We start from the raw sequence: 26,137 nt of genomic DNA on the forward strand, positions 1-26,137 counted from the left end.
AAATAGATTTTTTTCATTAATCACAAAACTTTTATGATTCTCAATAGATGGATTAGTAAGAACTCCATTGGCTTGAATACAGAATGCTCTTACATAACTTAAACATCAATATGAAATACTTCTTTTAAGGTATTATTTGTATTGCTTTCTATTTTATGGGTTTCCCTCCGCAAGAAGTTGTTCTAGATGTTTACTTACGTTATTCCAACCACTGTGAAATTTAATTTTTCTATGTATAGATTGTGCATATATCTATAAATCTGGTATAATCCAATAGTTTTTTTTCTTAATGAGCACCACTCATTAGGAAAAAAACTTAAAGACGCTCACTTTAAGATGAAACGTTGTGTTATCAATTTTAATCACCATAATGTGAGACACAAAAATATAGCTATAAAAAGTTTGATTTCAATGTCAAGGGATTTATATATTTCCGTTGGGTTTCTGAAATTACAGCAAATATTCGGATTTTAAATTTTTTTAACTGAACATGTATTTTTTACGATTTTTTTACTGAACAACTTAGGACATCCTATACTTGACACACAAGATCGACAGCAAATATTTACTTAGCTGTATTTAAAAAAAAAACTGACACTTCCCATTCTGTGGCACTAAATCTGGTCATAACAACATTAAAACTTTCTAATATTATATGAAAAAAAGGACAAAATTTGGTAAATTATTATTTAGAAAATTATTTATTATCTGTCATGCCTACATGGAACTGGCAGCTCCTAAACCTTTTTAGCATAAAAAATCTGAAAATTAGAATTTTAAAGCTTTAAAATGCTTCTCTTAAGGTGTCAATAGAACCATATTTCAACATGGTGATAGGTTGGAGAGCCTGTAAAATCACCGAAAAAATTGTATTTTTTTTATGCTTTAATTTTCATGGAGGTGCATTATGAACTTATAATAAAATGTAAAGCAATTTACAATCGATACCAAATATATATTCGTGAATCTCCCTTACTTTTTTTCACATCAACATTTATATTGAGGTGCATTATTATGTCAAAAAAAATTGCCAAAACCGGCAGTTATTGCATAAACTTTTTTTTTACAATACCTACCAATTATGTGTTGAAATATCATTATATTTTAATATTTTTGATTTAAACAGAAAAATCCCTTTTCGCTATATTTTGCCATTAAACAATAAACACTCTTTATATTCGTTATATATTTTAAAAATATATTGTTTGCAAATTATGTAACAATTGCAATATTAATAAACTCTTTATAAGTATTTATTAATTAAGGTTTACTCACTACAACGAATAGACTTATAATTTCCTAACCATTCCTCGAAATGTACACCTAATAGTAACCTAAATTTTAGGTTGTTGATCCAGAAACCGGTAAGTTACTAGGACCAAATCAGAACGGTGAGCTCTATACAAAAAGCCCATACCGAATGCTAGGTTATTACAATAAGTCATGCAAAGATCAGTTCGATGAAGATGGCTTTCTTAAAACAGGAGATCTCGTTTACTACGATGACAAAGGATTCTTTTACTTCTGCGATAGATTAAGCGCCGCATTTAAGCATAAGGGTGGTTTCATTTTCCCTTCTTTGGTTGAAGAATGTCTCTCCCAACATCCGTCTGTAAAAGAATCGTCAGTTTTCGGTGTGCCACACGACGAAGATAGAAACCGTAGTTTTGCTTGTGTTGTCCTGAAGCCTGGTAAAACGGCAACTGCAGAAGAATTATCAGCCTTTGTAGTGGAAAAAATGGGAGAGTTCCATAAGCTTGATGGCGTTAAGTTTTTCGAAAAGTTTCCGTTAACAGCTAGTGAAAAAATTGCCGTATCTGAATTAAAGAAAATTATTTTTGCTGAAAAGGGTATTGCTTAGGTTTATTTGAATATTTTAATTTGGTCCCTTTTTATGACAGAAAGATTTTATTATATGAATATTAATAAAAAGTATATAAGCATATTTCTATAGTATTTTTTGTAAACATATTGTAAGTATTGTAACTGCAGTTTTTTTTATACTTCACCAGTAAGCATGCACCAGAGCGTCACCAGGGAAGTATAGGGAAGGCTGTTGCAATACACATTTCACATATTGAAAGGTCGAAAACAAAAGTAACGGCAAGTAAAAAATAATGACACTTGATTATCACTATGATTTTATTAATAATGTCCATAACAGACATCGAAAATAACCCGAAAATATTTTTTATCTCTCTACTTTTTTGCATTTTTTTCATAATTGAATTCTCTAAGGGCGAAATGACTTTTGACAAAAAATAATCTAGTGTAAGTTAAAAAATATCAGTGGCTCCTCCATTAGGGTATTTTATCAATGACCCAAAAAAATATTTCTTTGGAACTACTATAAAAAAGATAGAAGTAACATACATTAGACTTGAAATGCACTAAATTTCAATTAATTAAAAAAAAACGTCAAATATTAGTTCTAAATGCCCGAAATAAAATGAGCAAATAGTTAAAATGTATTGAAGATATATTCAAATTCTCGATATAAAAATGACACCCAGTGTTGAAAACAAAAATAAACTTCCAAAAGTTCAGCGAGATATCCGCTCCAAAGCCCGGATGACATAAAAATGTCTATAAATTCATGGAACAAAAGAGAACTGAATCTAAAAGCCTGAAATATAAAATAATTTGATATGTATAGGAGACATAAGTACTTGGAATTAACTAAAACATTATTTTAAATGCCGAGGCTATGGGTACTGTTGATTCAATTCGGGACACACTCTTTGTGACATCATCAAAAAACTACCAGTTGCAAGGCAATGTTCTACATTGTGTGACATTGATGTAATATTTATATAGGGTGTCTCCTTTTTCATAGGGACAGTATTGCTATCTCCTATACTATACAAGATACGAGGGCGGCTAAATTAGAAAAAAGTTGCGGCATTTTATTCTGACTAAAAAAGTGTATTTCGATTTTTTATGCGACGTTTCGTTTTTTAGATATCATCATCAACTTTTTTTTTTAAATACGGACCTGGATTTTTTATTTTATATTTAAAAAGAATTTTTATTTTCATTTTCAACAATGTATAACTTAAATATCTGTCTCGACGTTTCGGTATAAAAATAGCCGTTTTCAAGCTTTTTTCTTTAATACGGACCTGATTAGTATTTACAAAATTAAAATACCTTTTGAATGCATATTTACCTATTAATCTTCAATATCAAACATAAAATTTTAAAACTACACTGCCCTTTTTTTTGTGAGTAAGAAAAAGAAATTCGAAAATTTGGTATGTTTCTTTTAATTTACGAGTACTTGCTTTAGATTTAGAAGGGGAACAATAAATCTGTAAGTAAAATTGAATTTTACACTTTTAATAAGAAATATTTTATTTAATTTACAAACAAATGACAAACGTGTATTAACCAAAAAAATAACAAAACAATACGATTTAACTAAAGAAACAACATTCTCTTTACATACATTAGGCAAGAAAATATGCTGTTTTTCTTGCTTATAAAGCAGTTTTTTAGTTCTGAGAAAAAATGAAGCAGTTTTTTACAAATAACATTTACACTATTTACAAAAAATTTTCGAAGTGACCCCCATTATGTTCAATGCATTTTACGGTCCTTAATTCTAAATTCTCTATTGAGCGGGTTAAGTATTCGGGCTTTAAATCTCTAAATGCAGCAGAGACCCGATGTGTTAACACCTCCATATTATTTATTTCACTGTTATTGACTTTATTTTTTAAAAATCCCCATAAGAAGTAATCCAGAGGATTAAGGCATGAAATTTGTGTCGAGAAAATCTCGGGCAACAGCGGAATTGTGAGCGGCACAGCCATCCTGCATAAACCACCGATTACTTCTTAATGTTTCCAATGGAATTTCATCCATAACTTCCATCAATAGGTTAACGTACCTTTCACCATTTAAATTTCCATCAATAATTTTGGGACCTATTAGCCTATTACCGATGATTCCGCACCACATATTAAGACTAAATCGATTTTGAGGCTTAGTTTCTTCTACTAAATGTGGGTTGTTTTGCGCATAGAAATGCTTATTTTTTCGGTTAAACATGCTATTATTAGTGAATGTAGTTTCGTCGGTCCATAAAATGGTCGTAGAGAACATCGGGTCTGCATTTAACATCTCTTGATACCAACGTCAGAAAACAGGTCTGCGTTCTGAATCACCTGGATTCAGTTTCTGAACCGGTTGGAACTTGTAGTCATGATACTTATGTTTCTTTAAAATTTTTTCGACCACTGAAGGATGTATCCCACATTCAGAACCTATAATTCTTAATGAAGACTCCGGATAAAGATGAATTTGAGCTAAAACATTAACATTATTGTGTGTATTCTTGGCACGGTATTTTCCGCGTTTTTTTGATACACATCCAAATTCGGTGAGATTTCTTGAAACCAATTAAAAAGTTTTTCGCGCTGGAGCAGTTCTGTCTGGATATAATCTAGCATACTCCCTTACTGCATCATCAACCTTTCGATAACATCTTATAAAAATATCGTACATGTCCTTTTTTTCACTATCACTATACCGTACCATTTTACAACTGGTATTTATTTTGTTAATATTAAACTAGGAAATTGTTAAGGAAACAACCAAAGCTTTTAAACTAATTTAAGAAACTAACTTACGGCAAAACGTTAAAATATTAAAGTAATATTTTAATAATTTTGTTGTAATTAATAATAATAATGCCTACTAATGGCCATGGCCTACCTAAATAAGTCACAGCTGTAATAAATCTGACATTGTTATAAAGTTTGAACCATTCGGCAAGCACGGTTCCATTTTCATTAAAGGTGGCTCTCCATGCAGCTTTGAAAATAGATTTTCGTTATCGAATATTAATATCGAACAAATCGCATATCGTAATTTTTTTCCTAACCACATAAAAAAATATCAGCCGCAATTGATATTAGTGAATAATATTAGCAGCTAACCCAACTCAACCCAAATCTGCCGTATTTTAATTTTGTAAATACTAATCAGGTCCGTATTAAAGAAAAAAGCTTGAAAACTGCTATTTTTATACCGAAACGTCGAGACAGATATTTAAGTTATACATTGTTGAAAATGAAAATAAAAATTCTTTTTAAATATAAAATAAAAAATCCAGGTCCGTATTAAAAAAAAAAAGTTGATGATGATATCTAAAAAACGAAACGTCGCATAAAAAATCTAAATACACTTTTCTAATCAGAATAAAATACCGCACCTTTTTTCTAATTTAACCGCCCTCGTATCTTTTATAGTATAGGAGATAGCAATACTGTCCCTATGAAAAAGGCACCCTGTATATGAAAAATAATGAAAAAGCTATACACTTATTAAGAAATTTAGATACAAATTACATGATTATTGTGATAATTTTGACGTAATAGTTACTTGCTCAAATGATATAACGTTAATTATTTTATTATCACATGAATATGACGTTTCACATACATAAGATATTATATTATATGTTTTTCCTTTATATTTCTCTGATATTAATATGTAAGAGATCTTCATCGATACCTTAAAGTTACCTAGGTGCATATTTGAGATAATAATTAAATCTATTATAACTGCGAGCATTTTTTTTTGTTGCTTAAATATTTTTTCCAATATGTATCAATCACGAAAAATGTGAGTAGATTCGCCATAATCGTCGCTACAGCTACATGATTAGATACGAGCTTAATAAATATACCTGGACTACTAATGCATATGGCCACGATACACAAAAATTACCACTGCCTGGTGGCTACCATTTTTATAGTGGTTATGTCCTTTTCATGTTGGTCACTCTGAACATTTTTAGTGTTGCCAACAAAAAATATATTAAATAACGGTAATGTTGGCGACGCTGACGTCTGACGTGTGACTATAGCGCATTGCCTAGTTTTTGGCGATTTGTAAACGACGCATGGATATATCGTCTGCATCAGGCGATATAGCTTCCTCCTCATTTAATACGCGTATAATGATTCACCAGCCTTATTTAAACTATTTGGTTTACTGTTTCTCAAAACTGAATTATTGTCAATTGTGCGTCTGTGTTTACGATAGAATAATATATAGAGTTCCTTATTTTTACTATACGTATAAACCCTTGCTAATTGCAAACCCTCATAAAATCATTTATATTTTGATTTTTATAAATGGTTGTACCTATTAATGTGGAAACACTATAAGTGTTTTTAACTAAATTTGTTAAGTAAATACAAGCAAACAATTTAATGAATATCCTCATTTTCATGGTATTAGGATTTATAAGATTCAAGTTAAGGTTTAGATTTATAAGATTCAAAATGATCAGAATAATAAAACAAATATTTTAAAGTGCATGCATCTATCCCAAGTTAATTGAAACTTTGTCGCATTTTAGGTGAGAATTACTTTCTTTCATAAATTTTAAAGAAATTCTAAAAGTAGTACAAGAAAATTCACAGATCTAACGCAACTATCTTAAATTCTTAACTAAATTTAACTTTCTATTTTATATTTGTAAACATAACCTCTCAAAAACTTTAATTATTTTGTTTCCCTACAATTGGCACAACTGAAATTTGTCAGAATGACCAACATCGAAAGGACACAATCACGCAAAATGGCGGCCACCTAGTAGTGGTCATTTACTTTTCAATGAATTGGCAGTCCAGGTATATTTATTAGTTCGTGTAATAATAATCAGGATAATATAAGTATATAATATGCTTTCTAATTTATTTTCTTTAGAAAAATTATATAGAAAAGATATATATAGAGAGATAGAAAAGGAATGAGAGAAAAAGATTCCCAGGACTTGATGCCCGTCAAATAAAACGTTAGACAGTATATTTACTGATCTAAAATTCTGTTTGACGGGCATGATGAACTATGTAAAAACTGTTCCTTACTTGAGCGGAGAGGGTATAACTTGGGTAGAGAAGGTTGGATGGGTTTCAGTTTATCAAAATATTTAAAGGTAAACCTGTGTTATTTTGAATATAGAAAAAAATTAAAAATGTGGTTTATTATCTTGTAGAAATTCTTCTAATAACTCTTCTTCTAATATGTATGTACGAGTATGTATGTAACGAAGTCTTTGAGGTTAATTTCCACTTGAACTTGAAACTTTGCACACGTATTAAGGACCCATGATAATGCAATAATTTGATAACAATTCTCCGTTATCCTTATTAGGATTGTCAGGCTTATTAAATTCAATAAGTCATATTTCCTTAGCATCTTTTCATTTAGAGTTACTTAAGGTTCTGATACATTATAGGTTAAAAAGACACATATAATACAAATATATTATTAAAAAAATATAGGATTCAAAATCCTAAAATCTGCCCATATTCGTGTTCTTGACAGCTTCGAATTCAAGGGCCCGTGCCATCTACTAGCTTTAGATGCATGTGCTAGCATGAAGTGTGTCCCATTTCTTCATCGCATCCAGGACCATCCAGGTCCATCCAGGAATGCTTGGACTGCCAAATGTTCCATGATTTTTTGCGGGAAATCTGGATATACCACTCGAACTAAACGTGCAATATAAGCTTTGAACTCTTGCAACGACTCTTCTGACTTCTAGCACCGATTATTCAACTGTATGTTGTAAACATATCCTAGATTTGACTAGATGATTATAGATTCTTGTGTGTTTAGTTACGTTTTGTTTTAAAATTCGCATTATTTTCCAGAATATTTTTTTCCAACCTGACATAATTATATCTTAATGTGGCACAGTTTTGTATCTTAATGTGGCACAACTTTTTTTAATCTCTGCAGAGTTTACTAATAATTTAGCTTCTATAGCTAAAATCTTGCAACATTTGACCGTTTGCAGTAGAAAAAACAAAGTTGTCCGGGTCATCGCCTTTCTCAAGTAATGCGTTACGAAGCTATTCCCGCAAGTCCACTTTATGTCCTGTCGTATCGCAGTTTTTTTCCTCTAGCACCCTTTTCAGCTCAGCAACTTTTAAATCCAACAGCTTTCGCATCTTCTTAGTCCGATTTATTTTAGTCTACTATTATTTATTTTTACCAATGTACTGTTGACTCACGTCCAATTCATACCCTATACCTGATAATCGAAAATAGTCAACTAATTTATTTACACACCTATGCTACGAAACACCCTGATTTAGCGACTACTAGAAATATTTATTTTCACTGCATTTATTTACAATTATTTATGTTTGATTTAAATATCGTGACAATATTCCGAACTTTACTCCACTGAATTGACAACTGACTCTCAGCGCCAGCGATGACACGGCTCCCAATATACTCGGCAGTCACACTATCTGAAACTTCTGGAAGATTTGTTGCTAACCTTCCACGCATCTCCAGATATGTGGTGCAGTGTTTTTGCTTATGTCATTCCGGAATGAAGAAGAACATATATATTATATAATATCGTTATAATACTATTATTATATTTGACAATATGAAACTAGAGGAAAGATCCCTTATTGGTTCTATAAAATTTTCTATATTTTGCAGTCCGTTACTGTTCGGTAAATATGCTAACTATATTGGACCAACTATGACTTCGTTCATGTATGGTCCACTTTCGGGTTCTTTGATTTTTACTAATAGGCCTTTTGTCTCGCTTATACCATAGGGTATACGCTTAGGTTTCACCACACAGCCACAAGGAATTTATTATAATATCTAGGTTTTGGGCTATAAGACATTTCAGCTTAATCTTTTCTCCTGAATATTTTATTTAATTGCATATTTAGGTCACTATGCTCAATTTGACAGCAATGATAAAAAAAAGAGAGTTACCATTTTTATGTAATTTTTTGTAAATGTTCACTTTAACCACTTCACTTATAACCATTTGCTTGTATAAAGACAGTTTAGGTCAGTACATGGTTTTATAATATGGCAGTTAAAATCTACTAAGGTCGTTACGTAAGACGTTAGTAGGTACAACGTCAAAATGCCATTTGAAACCGTGTTTATTTTTGAGATTTCAGTTATTTGACTTAGGATATTAAATACCGCATTTTTAGCTTATCTAAAAAATTCTAATTGAGCGTTAAGTCTTAAGCATATAAATTTATACATGATGCTATAATCTTCTTATTGTTAACTTGTGTATCCAAAATAAATAAATGTATGTTATATCTTAATTTTATGATAAAAAAAGATAGCGTACTCACTTTTTTATAAAATCAACGATCTCGGTTAATTGTTGTAAATTCCAGCGTTAGTGGAAAAATAATGGAAAACAGCGATACTTTAATTTTTAAAGGAACAGTTTGGAAAGATGAAGTAAATAATGGGATTGGAGAACAATTTTGGGCCACTGCTCAGAAATATGGATCTAAGCCATTTCAGGTAAAAATTAAAATATATTTGTTAATTAGAAATATTATGTAATAACTAGGAATTTAACATATTTTCTTTTTACGATTTTTAAGTTACAAATTATTATTTTTATTATTTATTTCAGTACCATAAAATTAATATTTGTCTGAATTTTAAGGCAATCACAAGGGTTTTATTTGTTTTGTATCTGATCATGGCTATTACAAAAGCCGAAATCCATAATATATTATCTCTTGAGTGTGAAAAGATGAGTGCATTATGGATTTTTTGCATTTTATTATGACGAAAATAATATCCTTACTTAATTTTTATAGTTTAACTACTCTGCTAAGGATGGACTTCACTACGATCAGTTGAGTTACTATATTTAAGCCTGGGTTAAATAAATAAAACATTTTAAAATTTCACATCTTAGCACCTTTAACAATACACCGGCCACCAACAAAGATCTTGGGTGTGGAAATTTATGTATAACCTCATCAATGACCTAATGCATCACTTTTAAAACAAACTTGGCATTTTATTTTATGGAGAGTCCCTTTCCTTTTAAGAAAGCATCTTTTTTATTATGCCGAGATGTTTTAACAACATTCGACAATAAAAATCCTTTGAATATGACTCACCCTTAGGATTGGATAAATAATTTAACACTCAACTATGGAGTTAGCCTAGGATGAGAAATCACTCATTGGAGTGCCGTAGTAAGAAAAAGTAAAAAAATTGTTAATTTTACAAAACTAGAATAATAAAAACAAGTCCTTTTTTTTAATAACCCATAACAATAATTTGCAAAACTTATTTTTTTTTAGATTGACGGATTTTCTGGAAAAATCCAAACTTTCGAGGAAGCGAAAATACGTGCTATTCGGGTTGCACTGGATCTAAAAAATTTAGGTGTTAAACCTCAAGATATGATTATAGTATGTGGAAATCCTAATTTTGATGCCCCTATACCCGCGCTTGCTGCCCTTTTGCTAGGTGCTGCTGTTGTTGAGGTACTTCCTGATATTGAACTGTATGATGCTCGTTATAAGATTTCCCAAATAAAACCAAAGGTGAACAATACTTTATTTTAAAAAAAATCAATCCTCATTTAAATATTTTAGGCTTTTTTTGTTACGGACAGTAAACTGCATGTTTTACAGGAAATACTGAAAACTTCTGAAGAACAACCTGAAGTATATGTTATGGGAAATGAATCGGAAGGCTGCAGGTGGATGAACTTAATAGCAACAACCGCTGACCCTAATGAAAACGATTTTAAACCAGTTAAAGTTGATATTAATGACCCCGCGTTTGTTATCTTTAGCAGCGGAACCACCAGCACATCCAAACCGATTTGTTTGTCGCATTTTTCAATTCTAGCTTTATCTGCCGCAGAAAACAATGTTTCCCAGTAAGTAAAAAAAGATTTTTAAGGTAATTACCTAAAGGCTCTTTTACCATCTAAGTTCAAATTGATTTAGCTCAATTCTTAAATCTACGTAAATGTTTATAGATTTTGAGACGTTTATCACAATTGAGATTTTTTGTTTTAATTATAACTGAATATTCATTATATGAATAAATACTGTTACATCTTTTTAATTATGATAAATTTAGTAAGAATACCGTTCAAATTTATTAGTTTCATTTAGTAGTTTGTCTTCATCTTTTTATCCAGGTATGTTGTGAATTATAAACATTTTATATTTTTTAGTAACCCCATTCCTGTAATTACCAAAGATATTACATACGATAGCATTAGCGTTATATTTTTTTTGTTTTAATAGTTTTTTTTAATTACGTTAGGACAGAGATAAGCTTGCGATTATTAAATTCATTCAAAAAAATTAAAAATTTATTTCTTGAAATTTCTCTTTGTTACAATAGAGCTGTACCAAAAATCTCAACTGTGCTTTATAATGGTTAAAGAAAAGAAATAAAAATGGTTAAGTAAAAGAAGATCAGATGGCATTTTTTTATTAATTTTACACAATTTTTTTAGATTTGATGTTTCAAACTTCCAACCAATTCTCTTATTTGTTCCCTATTGCCACGTTTCTTCCATTTGGATACTAGCCAGCAGCATTACTAATGCTTGTCCAATCATTGCTGCGCCAAAGGTTTCCGCTGACAAACTTCTAGAGATATTTGCAAATTATGAAGTAAATAAATAAAATTTAATTACTATCGAATTAAACCTGAAATTATTAATGTTTTACAGATTACTTCGGCCTACCTATCCTATGGAATCTTAACAGCTACATGTGCGGTAGCAGAATCTGTATATAAAAAATACGATTTATCAAAAGTTACGAAAATAAGTACTGGTGGATCATATGTACATCCCAAATTCATTGAAAAGTTAAAAGAAATATTTCCAAACGCAGCCATTTTCAGAGGTTATGGATCCACTGAACAATGTGGAACACCTTTCATATTTGATAAAAACGCAGATAAAGATTTTATTAATAGTTACTCTGAATCTTTGGGGAATAAAATTTTCCATAATTTTGAAGTTAAGGTAAGGATTTCATTATATACTTGAGCCGGAATGTGGAAATGAGGAATCTAGCATAGAGAAGTTTAAGAAGACTGGAAAAAAATTGATTTTTGTTAATAATTACAAAATTTTTATATTTCTCAAAAGTTGGATTAGTAAGAACTCCATTTGTCTTAAATACAGAATGCTCTTACATAACCTAATCATTAATTTGAAATACTTCTTTTAGTGTATTGTTTGTAAGGCTTTCTATTTTATGGGCTTCCTTTCTCCACAACTTGTTCTAGATGTTTCCTTAGGTTATTCTAACCATTGTGAAATTTCTTATTTCTATGTACATATGCACAATCTATTTAAATATGCTATAATCCAATACGGCGCTCATAAGGAAATAAACTTAATGACGCTGACTTTAAGATAAAACATTGTATTATCAATTTTAATCACCATCATGTGTCACAAAAGAGTAGTTATAAAAAGTTTGATTTCAATGTCAAGGAATTTATAAATTTTGAGTTTTTGCCATATTTAAATAAGCACAAATGTGCTCCAATTTAACAAAAATGTATTTTTCACGATACTTGATACACAAGATCGACAGCAAATTAAGAATATTTACATAGCCGTATTTAAAAAAAAACTGAAACTCTGGTCATAATAACATTAAAACTTTTTTTAATATGGTATGAAAAAAGCACAAAATGGTTTTTTTGATACTTTATTGTTCATGGTGGAGCATTATCAGTTTTTAATAAAATATAAAGTCATTTTTTTTACAATGAATATCATATATATATTCGTGAACCTTTATTACATTTTTCGTACGCCAACATTTATATTGAGGTGCATAATCATGTCAAAAAAAAATGCCAAAACGGGCAGTTATTGCATTAACTGTTTTTTTTTACATTACAATGTGTTGAAATGTCGTTACATTTTAATAATATTTTTTAATATTTTTGATTTAAACAGAAAAAACCCCTTTTCGCTGTATTTTGCCGTTAAACAATAAACACTATATTCGTTATCTATTTTAAAGAAAACTTAAACTCAGCTCAGGTTTACTCAACTTAAGGTTTACTCACTACAACGAATAGTCTTATAATTTTCTAATCATTCCTCGAAGTGTACACCTATTAGTAACATAAATTTTAGGTTGTTGATCCAGAAACCGGTAAGCTACTAGGACCAAATCAGAAAGGTGAGCTCTATACAAAAAGCCCATACCAAATGCTAGGATATTACAATAAGCCATGCAAAGAACAGTTCGATGAAGATGGCTTTCTCAAAACAGGAGATCTCGTTTACTACGATGACAAAGGATTCTTTTACTTCTGCGATAGGTTAAGCGCCGCCTTTAAGCATAAGGGTGGTTTCATTTTCCCTTCTTTGGTTGAAGAACGTCTCTCCCAACATCCGTCTGTAAAAGAATCATCAGTTTTCGCTGTGCCACACGACGAAGATAGAAACCGTAGTTTTGCCTGTGTTGTCCTGAAGCCTGGTAAAACGGCAACTGCAGAAGAATTATCAGCCTTTGTAGTAGAAAAAATGGGAGAATTCCATGAGCTTGATGGCGTTAAGTTTTTCAAAAAATTTCCGTTAACAGCTAGTGAAAAAATTGCCGTATCCGAGTTAAAGAAAATTGTTTTTGCTGAAAAGGGTATTGCTTAGGTTTATTTGAATATTTTATTTTTGTGCCTTTTAATGGCAGAAATATTTTATTATATAAATATTATTAAAAAGTATGTATGTAGATTTCCATAGTTTTTTTTAAAAATATATTATGCAAAAATCATAAAATATAAAGTAAATTAGAAGTAATTGCAATTATAAGTATTGTAACTGCAGTTTTATTTACACTTCACTAGTAAGCATGCACCAGAGCGCCACCAGGGAAGTATAGGGAAGGCTGTTGCAATACACATTTCACATATTGAAAGGTCCAAAACAACGGCAAGTAAAAAATAATGACTATCATTTTATTAATAATATTCTCGACAGACACTGAAAACAGCCCGAAAAGACTTAAATATTTTTTTTCAATATTATCTCTCTACTTTTGTTGTATTTTTTTCATAATTAAATTCTTTAAGGGCGAAATAACTTTTGACAAAAAATAATATAGTGTAAGTTAAGTAATATCAGTGGCGGCTTCTCCATTAGGATATTTCATCTATAACCCAAAAAAATATTTCTTTGGAACTTAAAAAAAATATAAAAAAGAAAAAAAACTATAAAAAAGATACAAGTAACATACATTAGACTTCAAATGCAGTAAATTTCAATTAATTTAAAAGAAAATCATTTATTTTAATATTTATTAATAATTTATTTTAAATAATTCTAAATGCCTGAAATAAAATAAGCATATAATTAAAAGGTATTAAAGATATGATAAGCTATTTTCAATTCCTCGATATAAAAATAATACCCAATGTTGAAAACAAAAATAAACTTTTAGAAGTTAAGCGAGATATCCGCTCCAAAGCCCAGACGATATAAAGCCTGAAATAAAAAATAGTTTGTAATGTATAGGAGGCATAAGTTCTTGGGATTAACTAAAAAATGGCTTTAGATGCCGAGATCATGGGTACTGTTTACGCAATTCGGAACACACTTCTTGTGACATCATTGAATGCTTTTCTCTTCACAAATATGGGGCACATAAATATCTCACCTGTGCAAGGGGAGGAGATATAAAATCAATACAACTTTGGCCAAGATGCTGGAGGAAGCTGTGTCAGGTAAATAAAATTCAGTGTACTTTCCATCACAGCTTGGTTGCTTCGGCAATATTATGCTACCGTCTTGATGTCATGCGGAAAACTATAGCACTAATTCAAGAATTCTGAATACCCCAACCTCTATCTCGTTTCTGTACATCGGATCTTACAGTAGCTAAACTCACCCTGGAAGTTGACCGGCAAAAGAAAACCATTATCCTGGTACCTATCTGTCTACTTACCAGTTAATGCAGAGACCCTACGACCCAATAGAAAACTGGTGGCACTTGTAAAATAGTACCAGTTGCAAGGCAATGTTATACATTGTCCGACATTGATGACATACATGACATACATGATTAGACACGAGCTTAATAAATATACCTGGACTACTAATGCATATGGTCACGATACCTAAAAATTACCACTGCCTGGTGGCTGCCATTTTTATAGTGGTTGTGTCCTTTTCATGTTGGTCACTCTGAACATTTTTAGTGTTGCCAACAAAAAATATATTAAATAAGGTAATGTTGGTGACGCTGACGTCTGACGTGTGACTATAGCGGATTGCCTAGTTTTTGGCGATTTGTAAACGACGCTTGGATATATCGTCTGCAACAGGCGATATAGGTTTCGCCGTATAATGCTTCACCAGCCTTATTTAAACTATTTGGTTTACTGTTTCCCAAAACCGAATTATTGTGAATTGTGCGTCTGTGTTTATGATAGAATAATATATAGAGTTCCTTATTTTTACTATATAAACCCTTGCTAATTACAAACCCTCATAAAATCATTTATATTTTGATTTTTATAGATGGTTGTACCTATTAATGTGGAAACACTATAAGTGTTTTTAATTGAATTTGTTAAGTAAATACAAGCAAAAATTTAAATAAATATCCTCATTTTCATGGTATTAGGATTTATAAGATTCAAGTTAAGGTTTAGATTTATAAGATTCAAAATGATCAGAATAATAAAACAAATATTTTAAAGTACATGCATCTATCCCAAGTTAATTGAAACTTTGTCACATTTTAGGTGAGGAAACACCATCACTTAACGACTACTAGAAATATTTATTTTCACTGCATTTATTTACAATTATTTTTGTCTGATTTAAATATCGCGACAATATTCCGAACTTTACTCCACTGAATTGACAAGTGACTCTGAGCGCCAGCGACGACAGGGCTCCTTATATACTCGGCCGAACACTGTCTAAAACTTCTGGAAGATTTGCTAACCTTCCATGCGTCTCCAGAGATGTCGTGCAGTGTTTTCGTTTATGTCATTCCGGAATGACGAAGAACATATATTATATATAATATTGTTATAATAGTGTTATTATATTTGATAATATCAAGCTAGAGGGAAGATCCCTTATCGGTTCTGTAAAAATGTTTATATTTTCCAGTCCGGTACGGTTCGGTAAACATGGTGATTTTATTGGACTAACTATGACATCGGTCATGTCCACTTTCAGGTTCTTTGATTTTTACTGAGAGGCCTTTTGTCTCGCTTATATAAGATTCACCACACAGCCACAAGGAATCTATCATATGCAGGTATTGGTCTATAAGGCACTTCAGCTTAACCTTTTCTCCTGAATATTTTATTTAATTGCATATTCAGATCGATATGCTTAATTTGGCAGCAATGATGAAATAAAGAGAGTTATCCATGTTTATGTTATTTTTTGTAAATATTCACTAAACATTTGCTTGTAGAACGACAGTTTAGGTCAGTACATGGTTTTATAATATGGCAGTTAAAATCTGCTAAGGTCGTTACGTAAGACGTTAGTAGGTACAACGTCAAAATGCTGTTTGAAACCGTGTTTATTTTTGAGATTTCAGTTATTTGACTTGGGATATTAAATTACGCATTTTTAGCTTATCTAAAAAATTCTAATTGAGCGTTAAGTCTTTGGCATATAAATTTATACATGATGCTATAAACCTCTTGTTGTTAACTTGTGCATCCAAAATAAATAAATGTATGTTTTATCTTAATTTTATGATTAAAACCTGAAACAAGATAACGTACTCACATTTTTATAAAATCATCCCAACAAATTATATAAAAATAGAATTTTAATTTAATCTCGCGTGTTATCACTCTCGGTTAACTGGATTCCAGTATTAGTGGAAAAATAATGGAAAACATTGATACTTTAATTTTTAAAGGACCAGTTTGGAAAGATCGAGTAAATAAAGGGATTGGAGAACAATTTTGGGCCACTGCTCAGAAATATGGATCTAAGCCATTTCAGGTAAAAATTAAAATATATTTGTTAATTAAAAATATTATGTAATAACTAGCAATTTTACTTATTTTCGTTTTACGATTTTTATTTTAAAAATTATTATTATTTTTAGTGCGACTCTATACAAGGGTCTTAGTATTTATTTATCGTGATAGCCATCATCAAATATAGAACTATTGTTTATTATGTTTTATTAATTATTTCAAAACCATGAAATCATTTGTATGAATTTTAAGGTACTTGTGATGTGTTTTATTTGTTTTGTATCTGACGATGGCTATTACAATAGCCAAAATCACCGAAGAGGTGATTAGATGAGTGCATTATGGATTATTTACATTTTATTGTGACAAAAACAATATCCTTGCTTAATTTTTATAGGTAACTACTCTATGCATGGACTTCTACACACACTATGATCTGTTAACTTACTCTATTTAAATCTGGGTTAAATAAATATAGCATTTTAGAAATGTCACACCTTAGCACCTTCAGCAATACATCGGCCAACCAACAAAGATCTTGGGTGTGGAAATTTATGTATAACCTTATTAATGACCTAATGCATCACTTCTAAAACAAAATTGGCATTTTATTTTATGGAAAGTCCTCTTTTTTATTATTTCGAGATGTTTTAACAATATACGACAATAAAAATTCTTTGAATATGACTCACCACTAGAATTGGATAAATAATTTAACACTTAACTATGGAGTTAGCCTAGGATAAGAAATCACTCATTGGAGTGCCGTAGTAAGAAAAAGTAAAAAAAAAATGTTAATTTTACAAAACTAGAATAATAAAAACCTTTTTAAGTCCTTTTTTTTTAAATTACCCATTACATAAATTTGCATAACTTATTTTTTTTTAGATTGACGGATTTTCTGGAAAAATACAAACTTTCGAAGATGCAAAAATACGTGCCATTCGGGTTGCACTGGATCTAAAAAATTTAGGTGTCAAACCCCAAGATATGATTATAGTATGTGGAAATCCTAATTTTGATGTGCCTATACCCGCGCTTGCGGCCTTTTTGCTAGGTGCTGCTGTTGTTGAGGTACTTCCTGATATTGAACTGTATGATGCTCGTTATAAGATTTCCCAAATAAAACCAAAGGTAAACAAATCTTTATTTAAAAAAAAATGAATCGTCATTTAAATATTTTAGGCTTTTTTTGTTATGGACAGTAAACTGCATGTTATACAGGAAGTACTGAAAACTTCTGAAGAACAACCCGAAGTATATGTTATGGGAAGTAAAGCGGAAGGCTGCAGGTCGATGGACTCAATAGCCACAACCGTCAACCCTAAAGAAAACGATTTTACACCAGTTAAAGTTGATATTTATGACTGCGCGTTCGTTATATTTAGCAGCGGAACCACCAGCACACCTAAACCGATTTGTATATCGCATTTTTCAATTTTAGCTTTATCTACTATGGAAAACAATATTTTCCAGTAAGTAAAAAAAGTGTTTAAGGTTCTCCCTAAGAAAGTAAAGAACCCTAATGCTTTTTTACCATCTAATTTCAATTGGCTTTAGCTCAATTCATATTGCTATGTAAACTCTTATAGATGTTGAGATGCTTATCACAATTAAGATTGTTCTTTCATCATAACTAAGAATTAATCGTATTAATGAATATTCTAATTTTTAATGAGAAGTAGACGAAGAAGTAGTTAGAATTAGAATATTTTAATTTCAGTAAAAACACTGTTCAAATTTTTTATTTCAGTTCAGTTTTATCCAGAATCAGATCATCCAATGCACGATCTTCACTGAGTCGGCCCATCCTCTTAACAAAGACTTGCATATTGTCCAAGTCCATATCTTTAAGATTTTCCTGTCGGAGAGTCGTTGCTCCAAAAATTTTACTTCTCAGGCGACTCCACCTATCAAAAATGGGTATAAAGTTTCCTATGCTCTACCGCAATTTAGACAGAGCGGACTTCTCTTATACCAAAAAGGTGTAGATGCGTGTTTAGGCAGTTATGCCCAGTTAGGATTCTTACCAAGTCTTTCATCCCCTATCTACTTTAGAGCCTGCAAGATCTGGTATCATCTCTTTGACCTGTCTAAATCCTTCATTCTTTTGCCAAGTCTTGTTTTTTTATAGGCCGCATTATTAAGTTTCTCAGAAATTTGTTTTTCACTTAGGTGGAGGAGGCACGGCTTTGGACCTAGGAAGGGTCTGACCGAACTTTATTGTGAAGTGTTGCTAGTTCGTCTGCCCGTTCATTGCCCTCAACACCCTAGTGTTTTAAGGCTTACATTACATTTACATTTTTACATTTACGTCCTTACTTTATTGTGTGCTGCCATTCTTTCAAATGCGTCTCTGCACTCCTTGGGGGCTTGAGGGTAGCTAGACCATCCGAGTAAATACAAATCCCCTCGTTGTCATTCAAAGCTTTCCGTTTATTTGCTACTTAAAGAATAGCAAACACTTCCTGTTGGTTTTCATGCTACACTTCGGCTCCGGCTGATATGCTGCTTTCCGTTCATTCATGAACCATTATTTCAGGATTTTCACTCGGAAACCTTTCTTTAACCTCAGTTTTCCACTCGCTTTTTAGTACTTCTGGGTGTGAGAATTGGGATGTCCTTATACATCCTGAGAGCTATCGTCATATGGCCTTACCATAAGCAAACATTGCATCATTTTCCGTTATACATCATCCTCTTAGGCGCCGCCATGGCCTCCCTTTCAATTCAGCCTGGGAGTTCCAGATCTCTAGACCCTATCTTGTACGCTTTGTTCGCAGTAATTGCCATATTAGGGCTAGTGCCATCGCTACTAATTTATTGTCTAAATATCTTCTAAGTATTTTACTTGCTCCTCAATATTAGGCGAGTCTGATAGATATTAGGAAGTTCAAAGCCTGTCAAATTTCGCCTCTGAGTAAAGGGAATGAGCTCACTAGCTGACACCACTGTTTCACCATCCTGTACGCCGCTTGTATGTACTCACAGACTATGTTCAAGAATTTTCCTGTGATCATCACTAGTTTTTATCGTCTGAGTTTGCTTGACACTGGCACCAGACACCAAAGGTGTGGCGAAAGAAAACTGCCTTGTGAGCCGGTACCTCTGCTGGAGTACCCCTGGTGACCTGGTCAGAAGGGCGTAGCAGATGGTATCTGTTGTTGCCCTATCAAATGGTCCTTCCATGTCAGAGAAGAAAAGAGCAAGTACCATTTCCTTGTTCTCAATAGCTTTTTCAGATTTGATTACTACAGAGTGAAGCGCCGTTTCCGTCGACTTCGCTTTCATGTAAGCAGGCTGATACCTATGTAGTGGTGATTCTGTTAGAATCTCCTATGTTATATACCTATCTATAGTCTTCATTAGAAATGACGTCAGGTTTATTGCCCTAAACGATTTTGGTTAGCGTTAGTCTTTCTTGCCCGGTTTTGGGATAAAGACCGAATCTGCCGCCTTCCATGCTAATAGAACATACAAGGGAGTGTAGTTTCGAGGCCTTCTTTCAGCATTATAAGTATGATTCTATTCGACCCCACAGCCTTATATAGGCTAAACCTACCCACTGCCCAAGCTATGTCTTTTCCCTGCAATACACAAGTAAGATAGGATATATAACCATAAGAGTGGTCTTCACATTTTCCCTGTATTTTAATAGTTTTTTAAAAAATTAGTTCCGTTTAGATAAAGATAAATTTGGAATTCATAAATTAATTTGAAAAATGTCACAAGTAAGAATTTATTCTAATATGTGATGCGTAATAATATTTAAGATAGACTCTTCTGTGTGAAATTGCCATACATGAAATTTTTAGAGTATATAATTAACACTGGACCATTTTTAGAGGTTTTTACTTTTATAGTGGATAAAAAGTAAGGAAAATTTAAAAAAATGCTAAAATATAATAATATAATAAAGTAAATGAACATGAGATGACATTATACTTATTTATGTTATATTGTTTTTTATATTATTTTTAGATTTGATTTTTCAAATTTCCAACCAATTCTCCTTTTCGTTCCGTATTGTCACGTTTCTTCCGCCTGGTTACTCGCCAGTAGCATAACTAACGCTTGTCCAATCATTGCTGTGCCAAACGTTCCCGCTGAAAAACTTCTAGAGATATTTGAAAATTATGAAGTAAATAAATGAAATATTATTATTAGCAAATTAAGCCTAAAATTATTAATTTTTTACAGATTACTTGCGCCTACCTATCCTATGGAATATTAACAGCTACATGTGCCGTAGAAGAATTGGTATATAAAAAATACGACTTATCAAAGGTTAAGAAAATATGTACTGGTGGATCATATGTGCATCCTAAATTCATTGAAAAGTTGAAAAAAATATTTCCAAACGCGGCCATTTTTAGAGTCTATGGATCCACCGAACAATGTGGACGGCCTATCACATTTGATGAAAAGGCGGATAAAGATTTTATTAATAGTTATTCCGAATCTCTGGGGAATAGGATTTTTAATAATTTCGAAGTCAAGGTAAGCAACTTATTATATACTTGAGTAGGAATGTGGAAATGGAAATGAGGAATCTAGCACGAACGACTTCTGGAAGACTAGAAAATAATGATTTTCTTTTTCAAGAATCACAAAACATTTATAATTTCCACGGTCATATTAGTAAGAAAACTTCATTTGCCTTGAATACAAAATGCTGCTCAAGATTTTTCCTAGATGTTTACTTATGTTACTATAATCACTGTCCAATTTATTTTGCACATATACGCAATCTATTTAAATCTGGTATAATCCAGTATGGCGCTCATAAGAAAAAAAGCTTGATATATTATCAATTTTAACAACCGTCATCTGTGGTGAATAAGTAGCTATAAAGTTTTATTTTTTATGTCTTATTTATATTTGTTGATATATAGGATTAATAGCAAATTACGAATATTATATAAATATATGAATTTTTTATAACTATGTATTACTTTAAGTTTTCTAACTCCAACGAAGAGTCTTATAATTTCCTAACCATTTCTCGAAATGTACACCTATTAGTAACTAATATGAATTTTAGGTTGTTGATCCAAATACCGGTAAGCTACTAGGACCCAATCAGAAAGGTGAGCTCTATACAAAAAGCCCATACCGAATGCTAGGTTATTACAATAAGCCATGCAAAGAACAGTTCGATGAAGATGGCTTTCTCAAAACAGGAGATCTCGTTTATTATGATGACAAAGGTTTCTTTTACTTCTGCGATAGGTTAAGCGCAGCATTTAAGCACAAGGGTGGATTCGTCTTCCCTTCTTTGGTTGAAGAATGTCTCTCCCAACATCCGTCTGTAAAAGAATCGTCAGTTTTCGGTGTGCCACACGACGAAGATAGGAACCGTAGTTTTGCTTGTGTTGTCCTGAAACCAGGTAAAACGGCAACTGCAGAAGAGCTATCAGCTTTTGTAGTAGAAAAAATGGGAGAGTTCCATAAATTAGATGGCGTTAAATTTTTTGAAAAGTTTCCGTTAGCTGCTAGTGAAAAAATTGCCGTGTCCGAATTAAAGAAAATTATTTTTACTGAAAAGGGTATTGTTTAAGTTTATTTGAATATCTTATTTTCGTATCGTTGCCTTTTTAGACCAGGAATATTTTGTTATATAAATAATAATAAAAAGTATATGCTTATTTCCAGAGTTTTATTTCAAATTTTAAAGTACTTTTTGTAAGCATATTAAGCAAAAATCAAAAAATATAAAGCAAACTTAAGTAATTGTAGGCATAGTAACTGCAGTTTTGTTACACTTCATCAGTAAGCATGCACCAGGGCAGTAAAAGGAGAGACTGTGGCGATACACATTTAACATATTGGAAGGTTGATAACAAGGGCAAGAAAAAATAATAGAAACTATAGAAAAGATAGAACTAACATAAATTAGACTTAAAATTCATATTAAAGTGCAATCAATGAAGAAAAAGTCAAATAGTAGTTCTAAATGCCTGAAAAAAAATAAACAAATAATTCAAATATTTGAAGATATGATAAGCTATTTTCAACTCGTGGATATAAAAATGACACCGAATGCTGAAAAAGAAAAAATAACTTCGGTTTAATACTATTAATGAATTTATTTGGTTATAAGCGTTTTTCGTACTTTTTAGTGTTTTTTGTTCATAAAACTTTTTTTAAAGACATTTATCATGGTTCGTCAATGTGTGGTGTGTAAGAAAATGGATTATTCTTATCCATACTTAATATTTCGGAGGTAACTAAAAACAATTCCTTAACCTTGGTCTTTTCAATTAAGGTGTAGGACAGTCGCGTATACATTAAAAGTAAAATTTCAAGAATAATTTTTTATTTGAATTTGTATGTAATGCTTAATATAGGAGAGGATAGTTGAAGTATATATTTGATTATACTTTGGAAATGATACCTAGTACTGTATATGACATATTTGGTGACCATATCTTTGATGATAATATTTTATCAGAACACCCAATTTATGTATGTAAATTAATTTTAAAGTCATATATTATTATTCGAATTTATTATGAAACAATTAGATCTTATAACAAAAAATCGACGTTAAAGTGTAAATACCAAAACAATTTTACTTAGAAATGAGACTTTATGTACCTATGTATATATAATGTAGTTTTAATTTAATTTATATGAATGAAGCTAAACTTTTTAATTTAATTTCAATATGTAAAAAGCAGAGTTATTCTATGTTATATTATAACTCCAGTCTATAAATACTGTTTGTAACTATCTAGGTATGGTGTATGTAAATATTATAAAATATAATAAATTATGTAAACTTGGGCATGTTTTAATATCAGAAAATCTTTTAATACCAGAAAACTGAAAAACTCTACAAGTAGCGTTATTCCCTATATATTTTTAAAATATAATTAATATTTTAATAATATGAGTAAAAATTAATATACTTTTTTTACTTTTAAATTATGTATAGAAGTAATAAAAAAAATCTTTCTTTAACAAAGCAGCCTTTTTAAATAATTTTTCAATTTGTTTTAACTATTATATAGTTTTCTTTAAAGCCAAGTTACGCCACTGGTCGGTTCAAATAATAGTCGAATACCACGTGACTGCGCGATGCGTTGTTGAACGATTTACTTTTCTTTTATCTTCGTCCTTCTTATGGTAGATATTGTAGCCTTTCTCTCTTCGATGTCTTATCGTAAACAAAGCGAATTTTATAAATGAAATTTTATAGGTATCTCCCCTTTTTATATATCAATGCTGCAAACCCATTTTCACTTCCGGTAACACTCACGGGGCACAACCATTAATCGACTTTTAGTGTTGGCTCTTATGGCAGTTTCTTACCTAAGATGTATTAATCTATGATGCTCATTCAAGAAATCATGTAACCTTTTCACGATAGTTTTTCAGTCCTGTAAAACTTTTCTATGGACGCTAAAGCTAACTTGACAAAATTACTGGCGGAAAGTATCATTTTGCTACTTGCCGGCAAGCGCTTTTAAATTTTGTGGAAAATATAAGTCTCTAACTCACTCTAGTAATTTACTCTAGTATTTTACCATTAGCTCCAACTTCGATATATTTAAAACAATAATTTGCATCAACTAATGCAAATGTAATTATGCTTTGAAAGTCCCTTTGAAGTTGTTAAATTCTGATCCACTATTGGGTGGCCGTTGCACCTAAATATGTTTGCCATCTATGCATGCTTGGGTATATCGTATGCACCAGATGATATAGCTTCTTCCTTATTTATTACGTGCATAATGTGTCAGCATCCTTTTTTAAACGTATTTGTTTCATTGATTGTTAATCAATAGCACAGATTAAAGTAGCTAGTTTAATCTGTGCTAATAGTCAAACCAGGTTTTCATTAGTATATCAAAAAGCTTTCTTAAACACAACATCTAATAAATCTAATTCGACCCTATTTTCCACAACCTTCTATCAATAATAAAGGCAGAGGAAGTAGAGTTACCATTGAATGGGCAGTTTTAGTATGTCAAGATTGTATGCCATAGATTTTTACCAAAGAAGTTGCACAAAATTATTTAATTAATTTTGGAATTAGCAAAACTATTGCAAGTCGAAAAAATTACTGAAATAATTGACAATCACCTTGCTGACCGATTTATACATTTTCCCAATCTTAGAGATGAGATATAAATTAATAAATGAAACATTTATCGAGAGATCCAATTTTTCTGGTGTTATAGGGCCTATTGATTGCACCCATGTTGCCATATTAAAACCAAAAGTGGATGAACACAACAAGTTTTTGTGATTTTCCATTAATTCAATTATTAGTTTCCAATGTGCTTGTGAAAATTATTATTATCAAAGTGGTTTATTAATAGAAAAGACAATTGACGTTTCCATCTGTCAAATATTAGGGACAATAAAAAACATGTACCAATAAATATAAATCAAATCGAATAAAACGAGTTTAACCGTCGGTTGAAATTTAGAATCACCCTTTTCGTCACGACTGAGTCTCAATCGAATTCAAAGTCCTGATTGTATCGAGACCGAGTCGTGATTTTAAAATCCGAGTCCTGGTTTCTTAAATGATTTGTGGTGTAGTGGGCAGCTAAACGTTGCTATGCACATAGCTCTCCTAACGGACCCGTCATGCTCCACCGAGGGTTACCAGAGGTTAATAGTGATTTTTAGGATTTCTTGTCCGCATTTCAACTTAGCAAAAACTTCAGCCTGGGAGTAGTAGCTCTTCAGTAGCATGCTCTTCCAGCGAATAGAATTTGCTGGTATATGGGCCTTCACCACAGACCCCAACACCAGCTCTATTGTTCATTCTGGAGCCATCCGTATAACAGATGGTTTTTTATTTAACAGTTTAAACCGACTGGAGCGCTACTACTCCTCTCTGTCTACGATATGAGTCACAAAACACTTGTAATTCACAGCCTCAGGTGCCATACAGTCACTACCTGTCAGAAGGAGAGATCACTCATGTACGGCCTGTGACCAGATTTCTACATGACGAGTTTCACTATCCCGCAGTTCACCAAGGACATGTAGCCTATGCTCAATTCTTATGGCCTCAAATTACACAGCCAGGTCCAGCTCTAGTTGGCACCGTTTTCATGGAACCCGTAATCCTAAGACAAGTAAGGACTCTATTCATTTGGGGCCGGATTTTTGCTTTTTCTGTACATGGTCACATAACGATAGTGCCTTATGTGAGAAGAGATTAGATAATAGATGAACAGATCTAGTGAAGGATCTTGGGGGACAAATCCCAGGTTTCTTGTTTAAAAAACTCTTATGGATATAAAACATATAATACACCTTTATCTGTGCTTGATGATGGTGCTTCAACCACTTTTATCAGTCCCTCCTCAAAATCTTCGCCTATATGGTCTAA

The 26,137-nt window shown here is 31.7% G+C and overlaps 1 protein-coding gene across 8 annotated transcripts in view; it reads left to right on the forward strand.

Moving 5' to 3' along the window:
* The window catches only part of LOC126742704 (uncharacterized), a 35,640-nt gene extending 13,213 nt beyond the window's left edge, over positions 1–22,427 (forward strand). For 2 of the 8 annotated variants that reach the window (XM_050449484.1, XM_050449480.1), the window contains exon 6: positions 1,346–1,945. In XM_050449484.1, the coding sequence (XP_050305441.1) occupies positions 1,346–1,861 (516 nt within the window). In that variant the 3' untranslated portion in view covers positions 1,862–1,945. Of the gene's footprint in view, positions 1–1,345; positions 1,946–9,154; positions 9,325–10,124; positions 10,371–10,421; positions 10,712–11,302; positions 11,463–11,521; positions 11,822–12,955; positions 13,634–16,609; positions 16,802–17,667; positions 17,914–17,964; positions 18,255–20,760; positions 20,921–20,979; positions 21,280–21,823 lie in introns of those variants that run through there. The other 6 variants (XM_050449488.1, XM_050449486.1, XM_050449487.1 and 3 more) reach the window with 6 other exon arrangements.
* Positions 22,428–26,137: the final 3,710 nt, after the last annotated feature.

The sequence above is a fragment of the Anthonomus grandis genome, chromosome 12 (assembly GCF_022605725.1).
Source record: "Anthonomus grandis grandis chromosome 12, icAntGran1.3, whole genome shotgun sequence".
In the NCBI taxonomy this organism is placed as follows: domain Eukaryota; kingdom Metazoa; phylum Arthropoda; class Insecta; order Coleoptera; family Curculionidae; genus Anthonomus; species Anthonomus grandis.